Source organism: Squalius cephalus, assembly GCF_949319135.1.
Source record: "Squalius cephalus genome assembly, chromosome: 12".
Lineage (NCBI taxonomy): Eukaryota > Metazoa > Chordata > Actinopteri > Cypriniformes > Leuciscidae > Squalius > Squalius cephalus.
In genome coordinates, this window is record NC_137133.1 from 9,744,416 (window position 1) to 9,764,488 (window position 20,073).

Consider the following 20,073-nt stretch of genomic DNA (forward strand, 5'->3'; position numbering starts at 1 on the left):
GCCTAAATATATGCAAAATAGGTAGAAAAGCATGAGAGAAATTGAAACCAATGCAAGTAATAGTAAGATAGAGCAATGTTGGCAGAAATCATTTCCACTGTGGCATCACAAAACCTGACTTTAACGCTATGACGTTGCAGAGAAAATAAAGATGCTATATTAACATTAATTTAGATTAATAAATGCTGTAAATAATGTACGTTTATGATACCTAATGTATTTAAATAATGTTAATGGATTGACTAATTGAAAAGTGTTACCAAAGCTAGCAAAATCATAATTCTCACAGACAGGAACAGACAGAATCTACACCATTCAAAAGTTTGGTGCTGATAAGATTTAATAATAATAATAATAATAATAATAATAATAATAATAATAATAATAATAATAATAACAATAATATTATATATATATATATATATATATATATATATATATATATATATATATATATATATATATATATATATATATATAAATATTATATAAATATAAATATTAATATTATATAAATATATATATATATATATAAAATGTATTTTAAGAAGTCTCTTTAAAAAGTCTCCTATGCTCACCAAGGCTGCATTTATTTGATATAAGATACATCTAAACAGTAATACTGTGAAATATTATTTAATATATTTTAAAATGCAATTAATTCCACTGATGGCAAAGCTGAATTTTTAGCAGTCATTATTCCAGTCTTTTAGGGGGATCCGGCTAAATTGTGTGGATTATAGGGATGTGCAGAACTTTTAACATTTAGAAAAGACATTTAAATACTGTAGAAATCTGTGGTGAGTTCGGCTTGCACAGATTCTGTGTGGACCTGGTTATGAGTGGTAGAAAGCTGTGAAAATCAGTTGCCCTCGAATCACCTTTGCTTACACTCTTACAGATGTTCTTACATTCTTATTTATTTCTCAGAGATAAATAGAAATATATAAAGCACAAATGTTCACATTTGCATGCTGAAACAGACATGCAGTGATGTGAGTGTTTTTTTTCATACCTGAGCTTGAGTGTTGGGTCGCTGGTTACTGTCTTTATCACCGAAAGTCTTTCTGCAGTTATCCAACCACTGCAAGGAGAAGATGAGATGAGTTACCTTGTTAACCGAGTGCAGGTGTAAATTTCTGATGTTATTGGTGAATGTGAGCAAAGACAGATGACGTTTCAGTGAGTGCGAAACAGAAATGGAGAGAGAGACAACTAGTGTGTGTGGGAGTGTGTGTGTGAGGTAAATTTAATAAGAGTGAACTACTTAGCAAATTAAAGAGGGCCTGTTTAAGCACAGAGGGGGTCGGGACATAATGCTAGAGGCAATGCCTGTGTCTCATCCAATTACCGTCCCCTAGTCATCCACTATCCCATCTGGCCCCTCTGCTCCCCTTCCTGCAGCCTGTCCGCCCAGCTAAATGATTTAGGGGCTCCGTGAGGCTATTCTTAGTGACCGTGCATGAAGAGATGGGAGCTGACGGAAGCTAGCGCTGGCTAAATCAACTCACATCCTGATATGATTTAGTAGCCAACAATAATTGCAAAGAGACGTCAAGGAGCATTTTATGATCCTGCACTGTCAGCTTATTCTCCTCTGCTGTCTCTCCTCCATTGCATAACCCTTTAAAGATGGGTTTAAAGATGAAGCTTTGACAAACAAACTGCACAGAAAATGCCCAGGTTATTTATATACTTTCCATATCTACCAGAATTGGGTATAGCTGAAAATCAGTCCACCGCTTCTATCTTAATGATAATGATAAAATGATTGCACTTTATTCTACAGTACGTGTACTTACAGTCTACTTACCTTAAAAAAGTAGTGGTTAATGTAAGGTATATACATGGGTTAATCTTAGGTTTAGGGGTAGGTTTAGTACCTAGTTATTACCCAGTTATTGTAATAACTATAACAAGTACATAGTATGTACATGGGGAACAGGACTGTAAAATAAAGAGCTACTGATGTTCTTTCATTAATGTACTGAATTTAAAGAAAGAATTTCAGTGAGTAATTTAAAATTAATTTGGTTCCTCACACAAAGCCATCATATGGCTTCAAAATACTTGAAATTAAGAGCACAGCTTCTAAGGACTACATTTATTGTCCTTTTTAGAAAAAAAGTAATCATAAATCACCATCAGTGATTACCATGTATTCCACGGAAGGCAAATCAATTATGTGGCTATGTAAGGATATGCAAGTCAGTAGTTAATGTGAGTTCCCTTTCAATATCGGTCTCTCAATGCTGCGTAATCGATGGCTCTATGGGAAAACGCCTCTCTTCTGGAATAGCGAAGCCTGATTGGCATAACAACATTGTAATGTCCAATGGTGTTCAAGCACGAATTAGGTATATAATGCAGCGCTGGGCGCCATTTCCTCAGAATCTTTCTCCTTCATACAAAACTGCAACATCTATCGTTAGTTTCGCTGTCGAGTCATCGGCAAAAAGAGAATTTTAGAACTACAAAGATCCTTGTTTCGGTGACCAAGAATGTATTTAAAGCATTGTTCAGTCTGCACAGGGCCCATTGAGCTTATCGAAGGATTTGAGATCTATGCCTTTTGCCTGGCCCGCACCCACGCAGAAGCCGCTGTCAATGCATGCCATGAGCATCGTGCCTCCTACTCTGCCAATTTCGATTATCTTTCATTTTCAAACGAGAAACAAATGTACAGCGAGATTTAGTTTTGTGTATTGGGAATTGATTGGATGGTTGAATCACTGTTGTTTGCTAATCGCTGTGATCTCATGAGGGGTTGCTGAAGGGGAGGGATTATCTTCCCGCCCTTACACTGATGCACACACAATCAGAGAAGAGATGTAAGGGAAAATTAATGTTTATAATTAAAGATTACGAGGGCACATGAAAAAAAAAAATAAAAAAATAAAATAAATAATTTATATATATATTTGTTATATAATTATATATTATGTTTGTAGTTAAGGTGTCTGATATTGTTTAAGTTAGTGAGTCACCTGTTCGGCTGCTTCTCTCTTGCTGTTGTAAGTGTCCAGATGCTCTTGTAACTCCAACACACTGAACTTTAGTGACTCCAAAAGTCCACAGGAGACCAGCTAAAATACACACACACACACACACACACAGTTCACTAAATATAGCAATTATGTCACACTATCACACTTATAGATAAATGATTTGACATATGCTTTGTAAAAAGGCAAATGTAACTAACCCTAAATACAATGCCAATAAACTGTGATCTTCCACTGTCTTCAGGTATTTTAAGTATTATAAGCATTGTAAGTATTCAGGTGTGAGGTGCAGAGCAAGTGCATACTCTAAATGCATGAACTCACAGTTTCAGCATCCAGCAGGACTGTAGGGCACTGGGAGCAGGAGGTCATGACCTCTAGAGAGCTAAGGAACTGGTTTCCCATTCGTTGGAGCCCCTCCCCAAGGAAGCGTACTGAGGCATGGGTAATAGAGTCAAATTTCCTCTGCATGTGCTAAAGAGACAGGAGAAAATCAACATTTCTTATTATTACCAACAGTTGCTGCTCCTTAATATTTTTGTGGAAAATGTGATACATTTATTTCAGGATTTTTTGATGAACATAAAGTTCAGCATTTATATGAAATAGAAATCTTTTGTAATATTATAAATGTCAGCTTTGATTAAATTCATCCTTGCAGAATAACAATATTAATTTATTTTAAACAAAATCTTACAGAGATTTACAAGATCTTTGAACGGTAATGTATTTGCAGAAAACGGTTATTAATATTCATGCAATGTGCAAGTACAAACTCACAAACACTCTTAATTTTACCTGGAAGAGTCGTGAGAACACATGGAAGGTATACACCGCACAAGACCCATCCGAGTCCGACAACATCTGGTTGACATGGCAACGCCAGGCGTCCTCCTCGTCGTCATAGGCTACGGGTTGGAATGCTGCCAAAATAGCCGAGAGAAAGGGCGACGGAGGTGGCGAGGCCTGGAGTTCGGGAAAGCCGTCTGCATCACCCTCATCTTGACTGTAAACAAAGATGGAAACAACAAGACTCATGTAAAGACGTGAGCACCAACACAAAGAGTCACATCATTCAGGAAGGAAAAACGTAAACAGAGACATGCTGTTCTTTCTCTTAAGCTCTCCCTCCTCTCTCTCTCTCTCTCTCTCTCCCTTTCACTGCAGATGTCCTGTGCTGCAGTGTTGTTACAGTCTAAATCTACTGCAGATGCACAAAATCAAAATAAGCACACACAGATAAACACACACTTACAGGACTGAAGGGCCGAAGAGCTTGATGAAGCATACAGAGTAGAAGAATTTGAGACCAGTGCTGCTGAAAGATGTGGAAGACATGGCCTTCATCTTCATCCTCACTAACAGCTTTTATCCTTCCCTTCAATGTCTTCCTGCTCTGACGCTCTTTTTATCGCAGTTGCCTCTCTGAGCTCTTTACCTCACGTGTTAGCCTAAATTCTCCCGCTGCGTTTGTGACGTTCTCTGTTTTTCCCTCTCGATCCCTCCCCCACCCGCTGCTGCACCGCACCAGAGCAGTTCCCACACGCGCGGAGTGGCGAATGCAGCCTCTCTTTCTGTTAAATGGATCTCAGCAGCAGAAATTTGCCAGGAAGAGTAAGGAAAGGCCCTCATCGCGCTGTGTATGCGCAAAAATCTAATTAGAGCCCTCTGTTGAATCACTACCTATAATTTTTAATTAATAAATCATGTAAGAGTCAGACACATCAGGGCTTAGAGGATGATCTATTGCACTGCAGAGGAAGTGTGTGTCAGTGTTTGTCTATAAGAATGAATAAAGAGAGTAGTGGAGGCACTTTCTGATGTGCTTGGGTACAGATGGCTGACCTTCAAGAGCAATAATGTTGCCAAGTATGAGATCACCATTCACAGCGTTAATAAAACTCATCCTTATTATTCACAGCACAACAGAAGCAACACTTAAATGGTATTAAATTGTACAGTGCTGAGCAAAAATAGACTCTGTTTACACCTGGTATTAAGATCTCAGATGATCCGATCAAATGTGGACAGCAATAAACAGTGGTAAACAGGGTTTAAAATGTTTTGTGATCTAATCACTCAAATTCACTCAAAAACATGTTGCATTTGCAGTGTAAGCACTAATCCATCCTGATGCATCCCAGAAAGTAATGTGTTATGTTAAAGTGATGTCTGTTTATGCTAAAATTAAAACTTGGAAGTATATATTTGGAAGCAATAGCATGCTGATAATTTCTGTATAAACTACTGCTCAATAAATGCAGCCATGATGAGCATAAGTGACTTATTTCAAAAACATTTAAAAAAATCGTAGAACCAAAACTTTTGAACAGCAGTGTACATAATTCGATAGCTAAAAAGTTTGCTTGTCATTTCTGCCATTTTAATTCTACCACAATCTATAGCACTGTGAGTGGCCTAACTTAGACAGAATCCTAGGCGCCCTCCTGACCAAAGCAGTTACAAATTATAGGGAATAATTGCAGTTTGGTCAGCCTTTAACTATATGAGTGTATATTTCATAATTTATTTAATATGTTTTCATAATTAAGAATTTCATATGCTGTACTTCATGTGAGAAAATGCAAGTGCCTATTTGAAGAATCCTATGAAGTGCATTTCAGATCAGTTACTTTGATGTTTCATTTTGGTTAGGATACTGCCATTGAAGGTAGCTGTCTATGTAGGTGGTAGGGTTTTGGAACATGTAGTCATGATTGACTTTTAACCCCATGAATGATTACCACAGAAATCAAACCAACCTGGACATGCCAAAAAAATCTGCCTCCTCTTCTTCGCATCTATCATCTAGCTCTTTCAAAGCCAATGTCACATCCTCGTCACATACTGAATCAGGGGCCGAGTCCAGAGCCAGGGGCAGAACCGTCTCCTCCTCACACATGGAGTCCAAGGCGGAGTCTATGATGGGGTGCGGCAGCACCGGCTCCTCATCGAAAAGGGATCCAGGCGGGCTGTCAATGACCGGTGGAGGAGGGGGGGCTGGATCCAGGTCGTCGGTAGGGTCCTGGGAGTCAGGCAAGTCACATATTTCAGAGCGGTCTGATGGTAGAGGAGGGGCACTGCCAAACCCCGTATCCTCACTGACACTGCTACTTAATTCATCCGCTGCAGTTACACTGGCATCCTGCAAATGTGAACATGGACAGTAAAGGGCAATCAGGAAATGCGGCAAAAGGGGCACCGTTTTTTTTGGAGGGCATTAAATAGTTTTTTTTGTTTTTTTTTTGAGTGCTTTATACTCTAATAATACAAAAATCTGTATTATTAGTGCATATTATTGAAGCTACTTTGCTTTGAATTTGTGTGCATTAAGCACTTAGCAGACCTACTGCCATATTACAACACTCCAGAGCTGTGGCGGTAGAAAGTGTATTTATCTTTACTGTGCTGTAAAAACAATCAGGCCAGGTGGGCAGCATGAACATTCTAATTTAGTTTTTTTCTAGTTTTTTTATTTACAGAGCACATTTAAAAGCGGCCACTGGCCGACAAAGTGCTGTACACATAGAAAATACAGCTAATAGAAATTAGTAACAAATAATACTAAACACAGTTTAAAACAAAACAATCATTATAAGCTAAAAGCAATAGAAAATAAGTGTTTTGAGACATGACTTGAACTTAATATACAGTGGGAGCTTGTTCCACAGTGTGGGGCCAGCCACTTCAAAAGCTTGGTTACCCCTTGATTTTAGCCGGGTTCTAGGTATCTGAAGGAGAAGTTTCCTTTCAGATCTAAGACTTCTAGTGGAAGAATATAAATGGAGTAAATCAGACCGATAAGAAGATGCTAAATCATTTAAAGATTTATACACTAGTAATAAAATTTTATATTCAAATTTATCGGTAACCAATGAAGGGATCTCAAAAGATCAAATTTCCTCTTTCCCTTCAGGAATCACGCCGCAGCATTTTGAACAACCTGTAAGCGTACTGTTTGGGACTTTGATACACCAAAATAAAGGGAGTTGCAATTGTCCAAACGCGAGGTAATAAGAGCATGGATCGCCATCTCCATCAAGCACTTGAGAACATTAAACTCAGAGTGAATGTCACCAAGGGACCCTTAAGCAACGGCACTCACAAAATGGCCTTGCTATACGCTCTCGGTACTTCTATTAGGAGAGGGGGAAAAAAATCAATAACGGTACGGGCTAATCTTTCACCATTGACTTATGATGTAAATGTGACCTGCAGAGGAATAAACCTGTGACATCAGAGGATCTATATTAAATGGACCACTGTGTCTCCATTCATTAATCACATGAATCACTGAGCTAAATAGCAGCAAACTATAAAATCTATCAAACTCATGGGAAAACATCTTTACCCATAATATGTCTGACGAACAGGACTCCACCGATACTTACATCAGTGAATGACTAATTCTGTCTTCTACTTCATGAGAACGCAAAAATAAAAGTTATATAAGATATTCATCCATCCATTCATTCTTCAAACCACTTGTCCTCTATAGGGAGACGGGTATACAAGATATTACACGATGCAATTAAATGCATATTTATTTTACATAAAATGTACTAAATTAATAAATACTTTGAGAATAAATCAATATGCATGTGCCTTTTTTGCCTATTACTCTAAGAAAGACAAAAGCTATAATACTATTTTCATATACTGTTTAGTTTCTTTGTTTAACATTGTCTAAATATTTATTTCTATCTAATAATGTATTAGGACTGTTAAACAAAGACAATAAACTAATGAATATGGGAAAGGGGAGTTCCTGTGCTCTCGGCACTATCAAAATAAAAGTCCTACTTCTGACACTTATCTGCCAAACTTATATGCCAATAATTTAAAAATAATTATCGGAGATCCATCTTCGTTCACAACTTAAAACTGATTGCTGAAGGTTCAAACTCTTCATTTATCACAAAATAAATGCAATGGGTGACAAACTCACATGAGCTCAATTTCACATAAAACTACAAATCTTTGAGATGCATGATGGACAATTTGTCATTATGATAAATTCCAGCAAACAACATGAATGATGGTAAACATCTCTGGGAACAAACTGTTACATCTCAGACTCATGTTTTATTCAAACCTACTTTAAGGAGACAACTAAGAAAAAAAAAAAAAAAAACATCTAATTGAACGAACTTGAGTTTCTCTTTTTCCTTCTCCTCCTCCTTTCTATTTATGAGTCTAATGCATTAACAGAAGAAGGGAGGGTGGCGTGGAGCCAAAGTAGAGGCGGTATTAGAGAAAGCTTTTAGGCATTCTTGGCTGTGGTGGCCACGCAGATGAGTAAGACTATCGATGGTTTTATCTGGACTCATTACGCTAAGAGCTGGAGAATGACAGGAGAGATGCCCTTGAGCTGATATTGAGGTATGACTGGACTGGACTCAACTGGTCTTAGCTGGACTAAGTATTGATAAAAAGTTGTTCATTCATTAACATCAAAATAAGGGTTATTATGCTATGAGTTGTATAAATGTGTCATTTAAACATCAACCAAATGAACTGCAATAAAAAAAACAATGCAGATATCAGCAGTTAGTTAAGTTACAGTGTTAGTAACATGGCTGGCTAAAGCCTGTTAGTGGTCTTTAATGTTCTCTCAGTCGGGCTGTGCATCCTTTTTTTACTTGATTACAATACTGGATGGCTGCTTTTTACCCAAAAACTAACATTCATCACTTAGTCACCCTTATGTCTTTCCAAAAGGTATAACAATGAAACACAAAATGTACTTTGAAGAATCTTCACGCTGTTCTTTCCACACAATGAAAGCATATAGTGACAAGGGTTTGACAAGTTTCACAAAGAACACAAAAGTGCTCCATAAAAGCTGTCCAAACCATTTGTGCGATATATTCAAAGTCTTCTGAAGTCATACGATAGCTTTGTGTGTGAGGAACAGATTGATGTTGTCATTATTCACGGTAAGTCTTCCTCTCTGCTGTAGCTCTCAAATATCATTCCAGTGTTGTTGTTAGTGTCGTTTTTGGTAGTTAAAATAGAACTAAAATAAAATATAGATTTAAAATATAGAACTTTAAAAAAAAAACTTAAATGAAAAAATTATTAATTATAAAAATGTATAAATGAGAGATGTTGCAGCTAACCATTAAACTAAGCTGAAGTACTAAAATTACTAAACCAAAACAAATAAAAATGAAAGCTATATAGAAATATATCAAAATTAAATAAAAAAATGACAAAAGTATATAAATAATACAAATAACACTTGTACATATTTAAACGATGTCAGTGACACCAAATGTCATTGGTTAAGTTTAAACTGTTATTGTATTGCTTCAGAAGACTTGAAATATAATATATTAATAATATATAGTAATTTGAACTAACTTTTTTTTGGTAGTTTTGGAGCTTGACAGCATGCGGTTACTATTCTTTCATTGTATGGAGAAAAAAAAAAGAACATTCTTCAAAAAATATTCATTTGTGTCCCACTGATCAACAACACGAGGGTGAGTAAACCCCCGTAGAATGGTGGTATAGTTTTCCATAATACTTACGATGAGGCTTCAGGTCCTTGGATAGCAGCGAGAGGTCATCATCAGAGCCTAAAGCGTGTTAACGTCTGTGTTTTTCAACCTTTCTGGGACCAAATTTGATGTAGTTCTAGCACAGCAGGCCTGAGGTGTATTTTTGTCCCTGATGATAATCTCTTTCCCAATTACACATCAAGCAAGCAAGCAGGCCCCACCCTCATAGCGGTCAATCATTATCTAATGTCAGTGATGGCAAGTGTCCCATAAAGCAACCCAGTGTGAGGAAAAGAGAATGTGCCAGCATTTTGGCAAAGGAAACAGACAGTGCCTAGTGTTCAAAACCCAACAGTTTCTGGACACACTCTAGCAGCAAAAGATTGACATTGACACCATTGGATGATAGGGGGAATTTGATAGACAAGAAAACAGCAGCAGTAAACTCCACAAGAGAGCAAAAAGCGAATGGCTAAATAGCATCCGTGCACCACAATTTATTGAGATTCCTGATTGATCCCACCTCAGGCAGCTGGCTGCTATTGCTGTCAGAGTGGGCGGTCTCATGGGTGGGGCTGTCTGGGCGGGGTAGCGGTAGGGTGGGTGTGGCCTCTTCAGTCAGGACACTACTGGAGGACTCTTGCGACTGCTGGAGCGAGTCCAAGTGATTGGATATGGCATCATCCGTCGCAGAATCACTATTAAGCTGCGTAAAAAAAGGAAAATTGATCAATATTTAGTTAAAGTGTAGTATAACATAGCATTTGCTGTATAAGTCTCTGCACTAAGTGTTATGTTGCATGGTGTACGTAATGGATGAATGAAAAGTAGTTCCTGAGTTCTGCACTTTTTAATATTTCATATCATGACATCATGCGGCATGCCAGACAAAATGATGTGAACCTGGCAAGACCAATTGACCATATGCACGGTTACTTCCTGATTTCCAGTGAACTGTTAGCTGTCATTCTGCACTTGCTGTGATAAAACTATCAATGGTTGACTTTTTAATTTCGTATTTATATTTTAATGCAGTTTTCACACTCAACTAATTTGCCAATAAACCAGTTTTATTGATTGCATTAAAGATGAAGTTAATGGGAACGTTAAGAAACACGATGTCTCTAATTGGACACACACACGGAACATTTTTCCAGCCCTTCAAATGTTATTATTAAGGTGATGACCAAAAGCATTATTTGTTCATCCTTCTGAGATTGTCCCCATTTGTAAAACCAAAAGTTTCAAGATGTAGGAAATACAATATTTGATAGATACAACATTGAAAATACCGACACACAACCGGTGATATTTCATCGGAATTTTTAAAGCTGGCTTATATCATTGCGGAAGTTCTTAAGAACGTTCCGTGCATATGGTCAATTGCATTCAAGTCTTATTCAAACAGTGTAGGAGGAAAAGGACAAAAACAGGAAAAGGAAGATGACTTTCACTCAGCAGCGTTTAAAGGATCAGTTTTCTTTAGCTCTGTTTAGAAGCTCATGCCCCATAGCAAGCGAAAGGGTGCAATAATAATAAATTATTAGAGGTTTGAAATATAAAATATTATTAAGCTTGGATCTAAACATTCATGCAGAAAAACTATATGAAGCAGTTTAAGTAATGAGAGGGCCCACAAGGAATATGCAGATTATTTTTAATTTTTTGTGCATTTTCAGCTGATTTTTGTGGAAATTTAAACATGTTAAAATGTGTTAAATTAAAGGCCGGAATACACTACAAGACTTATACCCAGATTTTTGCACCGATTTACAGACCAGTCGATGCTAGTCGATGAAAGTCATCAAGACATCACAGAAAATCACATTATGATGAATACGATGTTGATATTTTAAGCAGATTTAAGAACACATTGTTTTCATTTGTCATGTGTCTCCTAGCAACAAGCCACATGTTTCTGTGATTTTGTTTCAGATTAAAAAATGTGTGCAGTTCATTCCAGATTTAATTAGAGACTTAAATATCTTCTTGTCTTTAGCTGAAAGTATAATCAAATCATTTATAAACACGCAAGACGACATGCAACCGTATTAAAGACAGATGTCTAAATTTTGTGTAAATCTAGAAAAAATTCTGTGTGGGCACTAAAATTAGATCATGCTATCTAAACAATGATGCCAAAGTTAGTATAAGAATGCAAGACAACTAAACCCATGTATTAAACGTTTCTCTGACTGGCTAATAGATCACTAAAAAAGACAGAAAAAAAGGTCCCCATCACCTTTCTTAACCCCATCAAATAAAAAGAGGGATTCAAAACAGAAGTAAGGGTCAGATAAGGGCTTTGAAATGCTAAAAAATCAATAGCTGGCTTGGCTGGGTGGCAGGGAGAAGTGCAGAGGGCACTTATCTAAATACACCGGAAGAGCGGGCTATGCAGAAAGCAAGCGTCTAACCCCGCCTAGGTAGGCCGCGGCAGCGTCTAAGCCCAATTTGGCGCACAGACACACCATGCCGGTGCCCCCTGTGTGGAGGGGGCCCAGAGGAGAATGGACTTACGAGGTTGGAGCGGGTGAGAATCTGGCTAGCGCTCAGTACCTCCTCCTCAGATGACTCATCGGTGTCCTCCGGCTGGATGAGACTGGGCGTGCTGCCGGAATACTGGCAGTCCTGCAGAGACGGAGTGTCACCTTTGTCAATGCTATCCAGAGAGCGACGCCGCACACCCCAGTTGAAATTGTCCATACTCTCCCCCTGCAGGTGGAAAAGAAGAAAGCCAATAAGAGGAACGCAGATCAACTTTAAACTGCACACTATGTGAATTATACAGAAGGAAAAGGTTAAGAAATTAAATTAATACAAAAGACGGCAATATGCACAACGCAACCACAGAGCACAGTCAGGGAACACTGAGAACTCAACAATGACCATTTAAAAGATGCTTCATTTTCTACTTTAAATGAAAATTGTTTAATTTGCACCATCCATGTACTTGCGACAACCATTAGCTACAATTATAAAAACAAATCCTCTTGATTGGCTAGCAGGAAATGGCATTTGATTTTGTGCAATTTCTGAATGGGTGCAAATTCTCAAATGAATAACGACACCAAACAATTATAGATTAAAACACAAACTTTTCCCTGAACACTGCTTAAAACTTACCTGAAGCTCCTGGACGCAAAAGAGGAAAAAAGATAATAAGAGTGTTAGGGAGAGTTAAGACACTGAGATAATGTGGAGGTGCACAAACGGACACAGGTGATGTCAAGGAAATACACACACTGACTCTTTCTTTGTTTACTTTTGTTAAAGGTGAATCATGTATCAGTTCTGAGATGTTTGTAATAAAACACTTTGAGGATTGATTGCTAATGATAAAAATATGAGGCAACATGCCCAGAGCATTTGGGCTCACCTCTCCATCCTCCAACTCAACATCCAGGAAGTCAAAGTCCTTGAAGACACCAAACTGCTGTTCACTTCCACAATCTTCTGCTTGCACCTCCTCCTCCCGTGTCACTTCCTCTACAGTGGGGATCAGACTAGTCTGCTGGTCACCTGCATCCAAATCCTCATTTGAAGAGAACACCACCTACAGAAAAGAGGTGTAATTAGCCATTGCTAAAATTATACAGCCTAATAACATTCTGATTATGAGAAGAAAAACGTACAGATGGGTTTTTAGGCAGGCCGGACTCTGGGCCACATAGAGACAGGACATTCATCAGTTTCTCCCGAGTTCTCCTCTAAAAGCAGATAACAACATTACCATTAAAATTAAAATTAGAATTTAAATAAAAAATATCATTCAAAGCTCTAGTTGACAGGTTTTCATAATAGTTGACACTACCTGTGAGAGCTGTGGTCTCTTCCAGCTGACTGGCACCAGCCCATTTGAATTGGAGCCAGAGGAAGTAGAGGAGGTGCTTCTTGTCACGGCAATTACCTGTGGTTTTCCGTTACGCCCCACTGCACTTCGCTGGTCTCCATACTTATGACCTATGATAGGTGTCTGTGGGTCAAAGGTTAAAAGAATACTGTCAAAAAAGATACTATGCTAAGGTAACTACAATAGACATTCAAACAAAATAAAAGACCAAGCACCTCTGAGATGTCAAAGTGGAAGTCCAATGTTTTTCCTGGCAGCTCTTTAGATGAGTTGTTGAATATGCGAGTGAAAGCGATCTCCGGGGAGCCGGTCGACTCCGTGCTGTAGGAGCGCTGCACCTCATCAGGGACCACCAGACTCGCTGAGCGAGACACCACCAACTTCAGAATGTTCTGGGCCTCCTTCCAGTACGGACTCTGTGGCAACGCACAGACACAACAAACAACAAAACTCTTGAGCCATTTTTTTTTACAATACCCATTTAACCTCGAGGGACTCACAAGATGAAAAGCTTCAATAAAGACCACAGAGTAGGAAAGCGATGATGCAGCTTAAAGTTACTCAAAAGCGCCTCCAAAAGAAAACAGCTCCGGGCCATTCATACAGACAAATACACACTGCAGCAAAGTCCACTCTCCAGTACCGTGAAATGGGACAGGCATACTAAAATAAACCTCTGGAGGGACTGATGTTCTAATTGTTAACAACAGAAAGAGTAAGTTGTACACACACCTGTACATATTTGCCAATAATCTTCATGATTTCCAGGTTGAACTGTTTGACAGGAGCAGCAGACAGGTCAATGTGACTCAGTAGACTGTAGATGATCTGTAGTAAAGACTGCTGCATGCTGTTTAGTCCTTTCTCCAATAACTAAAACAGAAGAGGTAAAAGGTCAAGAGATTATATACATATACTCGAGCACAAAGTTACATGACAGCGCAGTTCAGCTTTGAAAAATGTGTCTTGAGAAATCATCATTCTGTTAAATCAGTCTCGTTAAGTGAGCAAATACTGTTGATAAATACATAAATAATAATAATATATAACATAATATAATCATACATTTATATACACTGCTGTTTAAAAGTTTGGGGTCAGCAAGATTTTTTTGGGGAAGAAATTAATAATTATATTCAGCAAGGGTGCATTAAATTGATTAAAAAAAATACAGTGAAGACTTACAAAAGATTTCTGTCAAATAAACACCGTTTTTTTTTAACTTTCTATTCATCAAAGAATCCTGAAAAAATGCACCACAGTTTCAACAAATTTTACATTAAAGCTGTAGTCTACGATGTTGAAAATCGGTCGAGAAAGCCTGAGATGGTTGGGAATTTTTAAAAAACTCATCCCACCCCTCCACATACACACCCCTCCCCTCTGTGCTACCTGATCCCTCCCACCGGGAAACGACCTGAACAACGTCACTCAGTCTGTCAAGCTGTGATCACCGGTAGTAAACATCGGAACAGAGATTTACCATGTACAATGTCAAAATAGCTCAGAGGTACACGTTTGAGTTCACGCTCACGCAAAATTAGCAACACATACAATGTTCTAAACCCCCCACCACCCGAAACACAAACAATAATAAATAAATAAAATAAATAATACTGTATTACAGCTGCCGTCTTAGGAGGGTACGTTTGACATACGTTTCCCCTCCTGAGCCTCGTTTACCCTGTTCAAAAGTGCTACCTAAGGCACATTAATTGCATTATTAGTTAGTATTGCTAAGTATTGTAATTGTTATAGCAGCACACAGCGCATCTTGTTCAAATTCCGATCGGCTCGAACAGAACCCACTAGGCCTACTAAAATATATTCAATCACTTCAAGAAATATAATTACTTTGACCCGTGATAGGCGATGCTAAACGGCTAACATTCCAATGCCGACCGGCAGCATAAGCATGTTGTCAGACTGATAAAAAGCTATTTATGTAACACCTCACACCATAAAAGTATAAAAAAATGCTTACCTGCTCAACAAAAAGTCAGCCGTGACTGTGGGGGCAAGCAGGGGCCGCTTGCTGCTTTCGGTTTGTTTTTTTCTCCATAACTGAGCTGATTCTACTCTGCTAGCTACCATAGACTGTCAGCTGCTTGCACGCGAATTTTCATGTTGCAGGAGGGGGGCGGGGTGGGGTGGAGACGCGAGCGCCACGTGGAGTTTCAAGCAGAGCGGGGGATTGGATGAGAGCAGTTGACCAATGTAAGCTGTCCGGCCGGACAGCTTACATTGGTTAACTTCTCTGCGGGTGTACACCCAATAGAGTGAATGGATTTTTTTCATTCTTTTTTCTCTTCATATTGTTAGGATTGTACTGTAGAACCATAACCAGCATCTAAACGAGGTTATTAATAATGAACAATCTTTGAAATCGTAGACCATAGCTTTAAGCAGCACAACTGTTTTTTAACATTGGTGGCGTTTTTAACAGGGAGGCAGATTTATAGCTGTTTGAAAAAGAGGATTAGATACTTAAAACTGTAAACACTTCAACAATATCCCAACTTAGTTCCAACTGTATGACTCAATCAAATTCATCTCACCTCAGCTAGGTATGTGACCAGGTTGAAGGTGATTTCAGAGAAGGAGTCGTGCAAGTAGCGGCACACCACGTTGATCCAGTTGGTGCTGTCTCGCGAGTAGCTGTGCGTTGAGTACAGGCTCATCATGTGAGCCAGGTTGGCCAGTGTGGCTGACTTTTCCTCAGCGCACACTTTGGCGATCCGATCAGCAGTCTCTTTACAGAACACTGTGGGGTTGTCAAAGTGCAGGACCAGGTGCGGCAGAAGGCACAGGATATTCAGAGGAAAACCTAACAGGGAATAAGTTAAGACAATAAATACATGGATATACACTCTCATTCATTTTTAAGACCCAGGTATTCATAACAAAATCTCAGATTTTAAAATGTTCCAAAACCATGGGCGCACCTCCTAGCTGTGAGGGGTCTATGAGTGTGTGTCGGGACACAGTGATGAGTTTACTGAGGAGGTGAATTGTGAGCTCTTGCGTTGCAGCTGAAGTGAAACCCTTCAGAAAGAGCGTCAGCAGGCCGGGGAAGTTGTACCACTTCAGTTTGGCCTGCACACTCTCCAGCTTCTCCCTGCTGTCCACCTTCTCCAGGGGCATCTGGGCCAGCAGTCGGTTCAGCAGCCTGAGTGCCAGCAAGTACTCAAACTCATAATCGGACTCTAGCAGCGACGTAGCAATCCAGAAGACCGTCGCCATTAGATTGGTGGGGTCCATCGGTGGCACCACCTCACCAGATCCTACTCCATTTCCACCTCCTCCATCGCCACGGCCACCACCCTCTCGTAATGATGATAAGCTCCGAGTGCGGGCAAGGTTGCCGTGGCTGCCGCCCAAGCGGTCGGCTACATCAAGGGTATTGCTGCGGCGGCGGTCTCCAAGGCGCTCACCCATCAGACTGGCACGGAGGGAGTTGCTGCGAGTGTGGCTGTAATGGACATGTAAGAAACTTCCACTGCCGAGGTTCAGCTGACCGGTACTTTTCCTGTTACTGGCAAACTTGGTACCCTGCAGAGGATCATGGGAGGCCCTACAGGAGATGGAGACAGCATTTTTAGTAATGTGCTGTATACGATGGAAATAATATTTTACCGCAGCAGAGCATGTCTTACTGTGAGAGTGCAGTAAGCAGGTCATAGCTCTTCATCGTTTCAGCCAGAGTGTCTATACCAGCCTCTAGTGTCAACAGCAACTCAATAACAAAACCCTGCGGGAGACAGATGAAACGTTTGATTATGACTGTTCAGGGATCAACACTTAAAGGCCCACTGAAGTGCCTTGAAACGTACTGCATTATTCAATGTGTTGATGTAATTTCCACTGAAACAGGAAGATAGGGCGGGACATATCAAACAGCTCCTCCCCTTTTTCAAAATAGCCAATAGCATTTCATATATATCACAGTGCGGCCAGAGCCGTTGAGCTTGGTAAAGCCGCAGTTTCCTCTTCATCTCTAACCGTTTCTCCTCCTAATCTCCTCCATATCGCTTTAAAATATAGCAATAAGTTTTCAATAAGCTTTCTGGTCTGTGCCAACTCTATATAGTGCCAATCATAATCATTGATTCATATTGGCGGAAGTGAGAGACTAATTTTTGAATGCTTATATCTTCTAAATGCGAATGTTATCATTGTTTTGGAACACACTAACTTATGATAACAGTAAGGCTAACATATTCATACTAAAAGTCAAAAACCTTCAATTTTGATTTCATCGGGACTTTAAGGCGGGCTGGGAACAGTGTGAGAGTGATTTGGGTCAGTTGACACGAATGCTACATGTATGATCGGGCCAACATAAACTGATTTAAAAATCTAATTGGCTAACATAGATGAGGTTTTGTTGAAATTCAATTTTAAATATTAAATTGAAAACTTGTTGAACAACGAATCTTGGAAAGTTTCAAGTATATTATATTAATATTATTTATTTTGTTTACTCTTTTCTGACAAGAAAAGCAGGCAAAAGATTTTTTTTTTACTAAACAAAATATATAATATATTTAAAAAAAAATGTTATTTAAATATAAACATTATATTTATTTAATACAGAGAAAGTTTAATAACATCTTTTGCTGACAAAAATATAAGATTTAAAAAAAAAAAAAATCTCTATTTAAAATATATAAAAATGTATTTAAATATACATAAATATAAAGAGAAAGTTTAATAGAAAATAAAAAAAACTTTCTGACACTAAAATTGCTACTTAGGCCTCATTTACACTGCAGGTCTTGATGCCCAATATCCAATTTTTTTGACCATTTGTTTACACGTTCTTTCAACATTGACCCATATCCGATTCATGTGTTTGCACTTGCCATACTATCTGAAACATGCTTAAAGGGTTAAATTCTCTTGCACAGATGGATGAACGCGAAATATGCCTGATGCTAGCTCTGCGATATATGCAAAGTTCGCCAAACATCACCATGATTTTGAGGCGGAGGAGGACGAAAAGCCTGCGCATTATTGCAGCCTGCGCATTTGCTTCAGTTATTGTATGTGAGAGAGATCTCAGGACTGGTGGAACCATATTGTTTAAATATTGGCTTTAACGAGGAGCAGTAGGTCCGAAATTTTAGGATGAGCAAGCCAACCTTTGATATGTCGTGTCAACGTTTGTCCACATTCCTCTCCTACGAAGACACCTGACATCATCCGTCCCTTTGCAGATGCGCTTCGGGGTTGCTCTCGTCATTAAACCGCAGAGACGTAGCCTAATGCCTCAGAAAATCCGCTCTGCCTGTTTACATGACAGTCACATTGCACATATCTGATTTATATCTGATTTATTTCCACATATGAATGAGGCCAGAAACCGATCTCGAAATATCCGAATGCATGCGTTTTTTTCCTGTTTACACGGTCATAGAACACATCTGATCTTTGTTACATACGAGCAAAAAAAAAAAAAAAAAAAAAAAAAAAAACGGAATTGGGTCACATTTCACTGACAGTGTAAACGAGGCCTTGTTTCAGTAGTAGGGGCAATGAAAATCTGAAGTACTGGCCCTGATCAGGTCAGCAGACAAAAAAAAAAAAACTTATTATTGAGCCCTGCTGTTGCTTTCTCATTGGTACTTCCGGAACAGTGGGACACTTCTATATACCTGAGCCTCTTCCCCTGGATCTCCCACAGTCTCTACCAGACGAGACAGCACATCTGACAACGTGGAAGCTGTGAGTGGCTGTTTTAGCGCTCTGAAGATCTGGAAGGAGCGACCGGCATAGTGCCGTGATGAGCAGGACAGAGCGGTCTGCAAAGCAACTTCACTCAGCTCCTGCTCCAACTGACAACCTAATCAAACATACATCACAAAAATCAATCATAGACTAAACATTTCGATTCACTACAAGTAAAAAATTATGTATTCCTCCAAATGGAAGTTGGTCCACTACATAATGCAGTGAAATTAGCATATGCCATGTCTTACCGGACGGTGTCTGTTTGAAGACGTTGACAACATGACGAAGGAATACACTAAGCTGATCAGCACTCTTGATGTTGGGGTTTTTAGGAGAGACGTCTTCATGGTTCCACAGCGGACCTCGCTTCCTATGGGCCAACCAATCAGAAGAACAGATTTAGAAGAAGTGACACGGCAGAAAATATCTAACAGAGAACAAAGGCAAAGCAGGCTCACACAACTCCCAGTAAACAAACAAACTGTATGTATAAAAACACTCTAAATCAAACGTTCACACAGAAACGAGACTGAGCACACACACACACGCATGCAAGGCAACAATACCCTCTCCTGTTAGACATGGCTGCAGGCAGAGGGAAAAATACAATAACTTAACACAAAATAAATACTCGTTCAATACGTATCCAGGGAAACTTGCCAGGAACAACATTAATGATTGGTAACAAGACTGAAGAAACACATTGCTATTTTATCCACCCTTCCCATCTTAATATGCAGAGACAACTATGTGGAAAGTCATTTTACAAAAAAACGTGCCCTATCATGGACCCCAGTTGGACTTGCAGTTCTCCTTTAACTTCAACAGGGTCAACAGTTCTGAAAAGGGATGTGTGATATGGCCAAAAATATCATTACAATATTTTTTTCATAACATTTGTCAATATTTATAAAGATACTCAATATTTGATATTCATTTCATATCATTAATAGAGAACAAATGCATTCTATATGTT

General features: G+C 39.0%; 1 protein-coding gene across 15 annotated transcripts in view; it reads right to left on the bottom strand.

Moving 5' to 3' along the window:
• Positions 1-20,073, bottom strand: part of fryl (furry homolog, like) — a 102,956-nt gene that overhangs the window by 6,576 nt on the left and 76,307 nt on the right. For 8 of the 15 annotated variants that reach the window (XM_079888307.1, XM_079888306.1, XM_079888311.1 and 5 more), the window contains 17 exons: positions 19,346-19,467; positions 19,022-19,209; positions 17,021-17,115; positions 16,310-16,938; positions 15,923-16,191; positions 14,097-14,237; positions 13,580-13,780; positions 13,326-13,487; positions 13,147-13,221; positions 12,891-13,067; positions 12,032-12,226; positions 10,035-10,217; positions 5,768-6,150; positions 3,804-4,011; positions 3,330-3,479; positions 2,988-3,086; positions 1,016-1,084 (listed from right to left, as the gene is read on the bottom strand). In XM_079888307.1, the coding sequence (XP_079744433.1) occupies positions 1,016-1,084; positions 2,988-3,086; positions 3,330-3,479; positions 3,804-4,011; positions 5,768-6,150; positions 10,035-10,217; positions 12,032-12,226; positions 12,891-13,067; positions 13,147-13,221; positions 13,326-13,487; positions 13,580-13,780; positions 14,097-14,237; positions 15,923-16,191; positions 16,310-16,938; positions 17,021-17,115; positions 19,022-19,209; positions 19,346-19,467 (3,346 nt within the window). Of the gene's footprint in view, positions 1-1,015; positions 1,085-2,987; positions 3,087-3,329; positions 3,480-3,803; positions 4,012-5,767; positions 6,151-9,541; positions 10,218-12,031; positions 12,227-12,890; positions 13,068-13,146; positions 13,222-13,325; positions 13,488-13,579; positions 13,781-14,096; positions 14,238-15,922; positions 16,192-16,309; positions 16,939-17,020; positions 17,116-19,021; positions 19,210-19,345; positions 19,468-20,073 lie in introns of all 15 variants that reach the window. The other 7 variants (XM_079888312.1, XM_079888310.1, XM_079888315.1 and 4 more) reach the window with 5 other exon arrangements.